General features: G+C 39.2%; 1 protein-coding gene across 9 annotated transcripts in view; it reads left to right on the top strand.

Annotated features, from left to right (window-relative positions):
- The window catches only part of ATP2B2 (ATPase plasma membrane Ca2+ transporting 2), a 305,210-nt gene extending 297,344 nt beyond the window's left edge, over positions 1-7,866 (top strand). For 5 of the 9 annotated variants that reach the window (XM_031064301.1, XM_031064300.1, XM_031064307.1 and 2 more), the window contains one exon: positions 4,392-4,718. In XM_031064301.1, the coding sequence (XP_030920161.1) occupies positions 4,392-4,703 (312 nt within the window). In that variant the 3' untranslated portion in view covers positions 4,704-4,718. Of the gene's footprint in view, positions 1-4,391 lie in introns of all 9 variants that reach the window. The other 4 variants (XM_031064309.1, XM_031064303.1, XM_031064308.1 and 1 more) reach the window with 2 other exon arrangements.
- The last annotated feature ends 31 nt before the right edge of the window (positions 7,867-7,897 follow it).

The following is a 7,897-nucleotide window of genomic DNA, read 5'->3' as shown; positions in this document are numbered from 1 at the left end:
AGGAGAGAGTGAAATAAAAAGAGGTTGTGAGTCTTTAACCTTGAGCCTGAAATGAATGTGAACCAAACTCCAGATACTTGGCTTAGATGAAGCCAGGTAAACATTCGAGTATAAGCCCACACACTACCAACCAGAACACAGCTCTTGGTGCTTACCAGGCTTTGCAGATTTTGCCTAGATGGTTGTACTTAGGACTGACATTCTGAATATCACCTTTTTCTTCTGATGGGAAAAAAAATTGTAGTATCTAAAATTCTATCTCTTTTTTGTTTTTTGTTTTTTGTTTTTTGTTTTTTTCTTGCCTGATGCAGTATAATAAATCTGACTTTCAAGGTGGGATGAAGCTGAAGAGTTTTTTTCTGTTACAGCTCCAGAGAAGAAAGAAGTGGAAACTTATAGCAATGTCAAAAATGTCCTGAAGTGTTGTCCCCGCAGTCTTTTGTTAAAAGCAGTTCATTTTTTTTCTGTTGTCTCCATTACTGTGAGAAAAGGGAGCTGTATCTCACTTGTTTGTCTTCCCTTGGCATTGTCAGTCTCATAAAGAAACACCATTACATGAACTCTACATAGTTCATACTAAACCAACACTTCCCAGGTTCTATCCATCATGGATGTCCCTGCTTTTCCATGCTTTTACAGCCATAACAACATCCCCAGTTCATCTGCTTTATTTTATCTTCAAAAAAAACCTGGCTGGGCTTTGTTTCAGCAGAGCCCCCAAATATTTTTACACCAGATATTACCTCAAATCTTGAATTTGAGCATGTATTAAAAGAATTTGTTGCTGTTGGGCCATGTATCTCTGGGTAATTAATACTTTTAAATCTGGGAGTTGGATCAGCTATAATAGGTAAATGAAATATTGTAGTATTATGGTAGAGAAATTAAAATGCCACCTTTGTATGCAACAAACCCTCTGCCTTTGTTTCCACTAAGTTTTGTCCCTGAAAGCAATAATTTGATCTGTTGGAGGACAGGCTTTGAAGGAGATTTTGAATTTTTTTGCAATGCAGAAATTCTGTCACTGTATGACGTGTGACATTAAAAAGATAATGTCTTCTTCTGGATGCCAAGCTCAGTATGTAAAATTTTAAGTTGAGAAGGGAGTTTCTTCTAAAGTGAAAAATCAATGGAAAACTAATATACATCTCTGTAGAGAGATTTTAAGTGAAGTTATGGGTTTCTACAGCTCCCTTGTGAGGAAAACTCTTTAGAAATCTAATTTGATTTATTGTCAGCTTGAGGGACTTGCCCAGTTTGGCCCTTCCATTACCATTGCCCTCAGAAGGCGAATTACCTCAGGTGTCAGCAGAGCTGAAGCAGTTCTAAGCTAATATTTCCAGTACTAACCAGTGTGAACAAGTAGAAGCCATTCTAGAAACATCTCAATGTTCTTGCAGGACCCAAACAGTCCAGGCCAGAAATTTTGCCGCACACCTTCACCCAAAGTGAGAGGCTGCAGTTCTATCTTCAGACCATGCAGCTCGAAGTCATTATTGCTCCCCTGCAATGGCTCGTTAATTAATTAATTCAGAGTCACTGCAGAGCCCCAAATCCAGGTCATGGCAAGCACGTTTGCAGAGCTGCCTGTCAAACACAGCTGGAATGTGCAGTTTGCCCTGCATTGACTAGGGGCTGGGATTAAACCCAAATGAGATGCCAAATGTTGGTATTAAAGCAATACAGATGCTTTTCCCCACTGTGGGACATGGAGCTCAAAAATTGACATCAGTTCCTGCCCTGCTAAATCTTGCAGACTTAAATACAATTTGTGTGCTGAAGAAAAGCTTTCCTTTCTTTGGATTCTGCTGGATCTGTTCAGGGTAGTATCAAACCCTTTTATTTAAGTAAAAATTTACCTTCACCATAAAGATCCAGCTGGCAAATAGAACCCAAGTCTATGCCATAAGAAGTGGCTGTTCCAAAGATAACAGAATTATCTTGTTGATTGATAAGCTCTAGCATCCAGCTGCAGCTGAAGAGGTGACTGGTATTTGTGTTTAGAGAGCAGAAATAATGGGGAGGTTTGCAGAAATGTCACCTCATCAGCCCATACTATAAAGTACCCACGGTACAAAAAGTTTCCTGATTTAAACTAGGGCAATATGGGAATGTGGTTTTAAGGCTGCCTCAACAGTCATACCATTTTTAAAAATCATTTAGACGAATTACTCTGCACTTTAAAAGACAAGCTGGGAGGGCACAGATAGTGAAGGGATTTGTCACCTTTTCTGGCTTCAGCAAGGCAGATGAATCCCTCACCCCACTCTGTTGATGCTGCAGAGCCCTCACACAGCTCAGATTCAGCTCTCATGAACCCCTGGTTTTCAGTTCCAGGAGCTCTCTTAGGTACACTGCGTGATTGCAGTGGGTGAAACTGATTTGAAATTTATTTGTTGATAATTTTTTTTGGTGCAAGACAATCTTCCCTCTTGCACCTCTGCCAACCTAACATGTTCTCACACCCCAAGGTCTGGCTGAGCCATTCTGTGCCCCTCCAATCCTCTTACCTGGGGCATAAACAGTCACATGAACGACTTTTTGTACTGTGCCCTGCTGTTACCAAATGTGGCTGTGAAGGGAAAGTATTTGGGCTGACCCAATGATCTGAACATGGCAGGACTTCAGCTGTTAAGATTTTAAAAGGTGCTGAATATCCAAATTTAGAGAGCATAAACAAGGACTGAGATCAAACAGGAAAAAACACCAAAACCAAACCAAGTCAGCCTCCTCCTCAAATGTGCTGAAATTCTGTACAGCTTGGCCAGCTCCAAGCATGGGATCAGCTGGACCCCACAGCTGGACCCCTGTGGCCCTGTGCCATTACTGAAGTGCAGTCTGCCAAGGCAAAGAGGAATTAAAGCTTTCCAAAGCAGTGGTGTATCAGGCCAACCAACAATGTGCAGCATATTTACATGTAAAAAGATCCACATGCCAACCACCAAACCATCTCAAACATGCGTGGAGAAGCTTTCACAGTACCTGCTTGCACCTTTTCTGCCTCTGCCTGTGTTTTAGTCTCCCCCCTGAGAAATGCTCAAGGTTTGCTCATGGACTACATGGAAGTAGAGGGATAGAACTCATACTTAGTCATGAAACATTTGCCAACAGATCACGTTTTGCCATTCTGTTTTTTCCTCTCTGCCCCTCCACCCCCTTCCAAAAAGTTCTGTTTTTTTCAGCAGTAACCCAGCACAACCCTTCACTTCTTTTGAGAACTGGTAGGTCCCTGGGACTAGAGAGCATCCCTCCCTTTGCCCACCCACAGAGGACGTAGCATCCCCACTCCTCACTCTGCTCCTCCCATTTCCTACTGGGAAAATGGTGGGCACCATCCCTGAGAATCGCTGGGCTGAGTCTTGAGTTGATTTTCACCTCTGTTCTTCCTGCCAGGTGGTTTCTGGCATTAGGTGGCCCCTGGCCCAGGTCACTGACCTGCTTTAAAGACTGCATAAATGGCATAAATCGTGGCTTTCAGCATTTAACTGCACGACTGAGACACCAAATCCAAACAGCTCGCTGTTAACAATGGGACTCAATTCAACCCAACAACCAATCCATCATTTTATTACATGTTCTTCTATTTATTAACAAGCTGAATGGCTAGAACAGTGGGTCTATACTCGAGTGTTTACCTCACATCTGCATGAAGGACAAATAAAAGTTGGTTCAACGATACTATGTTCACATTATCCAGGCTTCCAAGTGTAGTTGTTGTGTGCAAGTTATCTCTGTTCATGTGGTAACTGTGATTTTTATTTTTTTTTTCCCCCTGTGGTAGCATGATTGCGCTTAGTACTTTGTCTGCTTGGCTTTTTGTGCTCTTGGCTGCATCCATTTAGATTTTGCTTTAAAACATTGATATTCTAGTTTTTACACTTGGCTCCTGTGTGTGTCTCATACGTACCCATCCAACCGTGTCCGTGTTCCGTGCTTTTCTGTTTGTGAAGTGTGATATGTTATGTGTAATGGTTTTTTTAACAACAATACAAAAGAGACTTTTTAATTTTAAAAAAGCCTTTCTACTTACTCACTGCAAAAACAAAAAAACAAACTATCAACATGCATGGTTTGACATTTGCATTACAATTAACATGGCTTGTCTTTTACTAGGGATGTACCACACGAGTGGACCTTGGCTTTCTTTAACCACTCCTCCCCATCAGTTCTTTGATGGCTTTAAACCTTGGTTTATTTTAATATTGCAGTTGGTACAGACATTCAAAATGCACATAACTGAGCCACTCGTTTATGCATATAACATCCAGAGACTTTGGACTCCAGCTGCCTGCACTGCCCTAACCATGTGCTACATTTTTCACCAAGTGTTCTCTGCCCTGCTGTGCCCTGGGGAGGTGCCCTCTGACAGCCCTTTCCTTTTCTCCCCCCAGATCCGCGTCGTGAAGGCATTCCGTAGCTCTCTCTATGAAGGTTTAGAAAAACCAGAATCTAGAACCTCTATTCACAACTTTATGACTCATCCTGAATTTAGGATAGAAGATTCCCAGCCCCACATCCCACTCATTGATGACACAGACCTAGAAGAAGACCCTGCTCTCAAGAAAAACTCGAGTCCACCGTCCTCGCTGAACAAGAACAACAGTGCTATCGACAGTGGAATCAATCTTACAACTGATACAAGTAAATCAGCTACCTCTTCTAGTCCAGGAAGCCCAATACATAGCCTGGAGACATCACTTTAGCTGAAAAGGTCACTGCAAAAAGGAAACAAAAAAAAAAGAAATAGAAAAAGTTAAAGTAAAATAAAATAAGAAACCCCACAGCAACCGAGATATATAAATATATATATTAAAAACATTGCTGGCTGAAAAGCTGTTTGAACTCTTATTCACTCTGAGACAAGTGAATGAATTGTTGATCACAATGGTTTTGGGGAAAGAATGAATGGCTGATTTACATACCCCCCGTTCCCTTTCAGAAAAACAAAAACAAAAAAAAATCCTCCTGCATGAATGTACTGTACACTGCTGGCCCTTCTTTCTCTCTTTTTGTTTGTTTTTATTTCCTTTTTGTTTTGGTTTTTTTTTTTTTGTTGTTTTTTTCCTCCTTAAGCAGGAACTGCAGAGGACTTCTTTCTGAGGCTATTTATCCAATTCACTGGTCTGTGAGTTTTTGAAATGCTTGTGTGGCATGGACTCAATTGTATAGATTAATTTAAATAACTTTTTTGAAGTTGCAAAGCTTAACTTGCACAGTAGATTTGCACCAGTTGGACAGAGGAACTTAAACATTTATGAGACTATATATAGAGATATATACATATAAGTATATAGATAATTAATTATATATATGTATATATCTATCTATATATATATAGTTATATATATATAAAGTATCTTTGTTGGCATGTTGCCTTGTTTCTGCTCAAATTGCTCTGACTATTTTAACTTATTTATGTCCTAAAAAAGAATGTAATTTGTTTACAAACCTGTAGATAATATCCTTAACTATTTGTAGGGTTAAGAAAGCACTTCCTGCCGAAGTAGTATAAAAATGGCTCAGCTCAGCTCATGAAAATGTCTGTACTCTCGCACCCTGGATATTTTATTACAACCGTGCTCTGATTTCTGCCTGATTTCCTTTTTGGGTTTTTATTTTGGTTTCTTTTTTTTTTTTTTTTTTTTTAATAATGTAGATACTGCTAGTAAATAACAAAAGAAGCCAAAATATTACACATTGGATGTAGCATTGTGATCCTATATACAGGGAGGTAAACCAGGCTTCCTTTGTTTCAAATAAAAATCAAAATGATCAGGTTCTCTCCTTTTTTTTTTTCCTTCCTTCCCTCTGATGATCTGCTTGAACTCCTTTTGGTGCAACATACAATAATGGAGGCTATTTCATTCTTCAGACATACAGCAATGGCTTCGGAAACTATTTTTAGAGAGACATTAAATGAGTTTATAATTTAAAATAAGTTATATTTGGTTTGTCTATATGGAGATAAAAGAAATGTTAAAATCTTGTGATATACTGTGTTAATCCTTTTCAATTAGTACTTTAGGCATTTATTTCCTTATTATTTGCAAAGTATGGGCTGTTGGCATTTTGGATGAAAATCACTGTAGGTTGTTGCTTTGATTTTTTTTTAAAAGAAAAATATAATTTCTGCACTATTAGGACTGAACAAATCTTTATTAATTGTGTATTGAGATGTGGTTTGTGTGATTTTTTTAATCAAGCTTGTGTTCCTGCAGTAACACAGTAATAACATTATTTTACCTTCAGCTTTCTCCCAAGAAAGCTGCTTTGAAAACCTGCAGTATGGAAGGCGAAAAACATTTTTCAAGATGGTAACAGCCCTAGAAACGTAAAAAATTATGAGCTTATACAATTGCTATGTCAACCACTTGAATGCTAAGCACTTTGTGGATCACAGATTTTTCATAACTAATTTTTGTATTTAATATAAAGTTTGCTTGGAGACTTTTCAGCATATGATTTTTTCCATAACTGTACAGTGCAAAAAGACATTTGGAATTCCACAATCGATTATGCCAGGCGTGTTGGAACGAAACACCCTCCAACCATCTCGATCCGTTGAGTTGTTAAGGTGTTTTTTTCTGGTTGGCTCCATACAGTGGTGCATCTCTGCAGTCGCAGCAGCTTAACCAAGCCAGAACTCTCCAAACCAAGCTTAGACTCATGGCCAAACTGCAGACTGATGTTTTCAGGGTGCATCAGGACCCTCAGCCAGGTAAAGCTCCGAGCAGCTTCCCTTGCCAGCTGCGGGACTCTGGGCTGGGAGCTCTGCTGGCTGTGCCTCGTGGCCAGCCCCAGGGGCAGGCAGGGTGCCCAGGGCAGCGGTGGCACCTGGCAGGAGCCCCAGCCGTGCCCCAGCCCAGGCAGGAAGGTGCTCTGTAATGGGGACTCCACCACCCATGGGCTCCCTGGGGCCAGAAGACAAAAGTGGTATCTGTATTTACAGGGAAGCCTCTAGCTTTGGACTTGAACATCTACAGAAGCTATTAATACTGGAACAGTTTCTTTTCAGCATCTTAACACACTGACTGTTTGCCTTTTTGTTTTCCAACACTCTTCATGTTTTTTCTCGGTTCCGTTTTTTTTTTTTTTTTAATTATTTTTGGAATTTTTTCCTGTAGGAGTACCCCTCCCTAAGGTACCATTCGCAGACTTGAAAACTGTTATAAGAAAATGAACACTGCATTCTGTGTATATATAGTAAAACATATATAAACTGAGATGCATAGAAAACTTGGGCTTTTGTGAGCAGAGACTGTGCTTTATGTATATGATAAATGATAGACTTTTTTTTTTTTAAAGCAGAATAGCTATGACCTTTCAACTACAAGTCGTGCATCACAATTCCTTTCTTTTATTGCTTGACCTCTCTGTGATGGGAACAATGGATCAAAAACCAAAATGATCAGTTTGTTAAAATTCCCTGCAATATATAAATGCTCGCTCTCTACGTACTGTACTTAGCAGCATGAGATTTGTGGACAACAATACAGTGGTACATTGGCAATCCATCCCACTAGGGGTTATTAATATATGTTCATTCATCTGTTTTTATGAATTTTTTTATCTAGACAATAATTGTAAATAAAGAACTTACTCTGTCTGTTCATTTAATACTATGCAAAAGGTTATGCTTTCTATTGTTATTCTTATTCCTACAGTGTGATGCTGGAATGTTTGTGGTTTCAAAAAAAAAACAAACAAAAAAGACAAAAGTAAGTAAAATATGTGATGTAAATTATTTTATAGTTTGAAACAAAATTATAAAGATTTACTCTTGCTGCTTTCTGTCTAATAGATCTCTCTTGGCAGGAGCACAAGTGGAAAATTTAAAGAAATAAATTCACAAAGCAGCATGAACAATAATGGTCTGAATGTAACAGCTTTCTTTATT

The sequence above is a fragment of the Geospiza fortis genome, unplaced genomic scaffold (assembly GCF_000277835.1).
Source record: "Geospiza fortis unplaced genomic scaffold, GeoFor_1.0 scaffold897, whole genome shotgun sequence".
In the NCBI taxonomy this organism is placed as follows: domain Eukaryota; kingdom Metazoa; phylum Chordata; class Aves; order Passeriformes; family Thraupidae; genus Geospiza; species Geospiza fortis.
The sequence above is the reverse complement of the archived record's forward strand: the minus strand, read 5'-3'. Positions and strand labels throughout refer to the sequence as shown.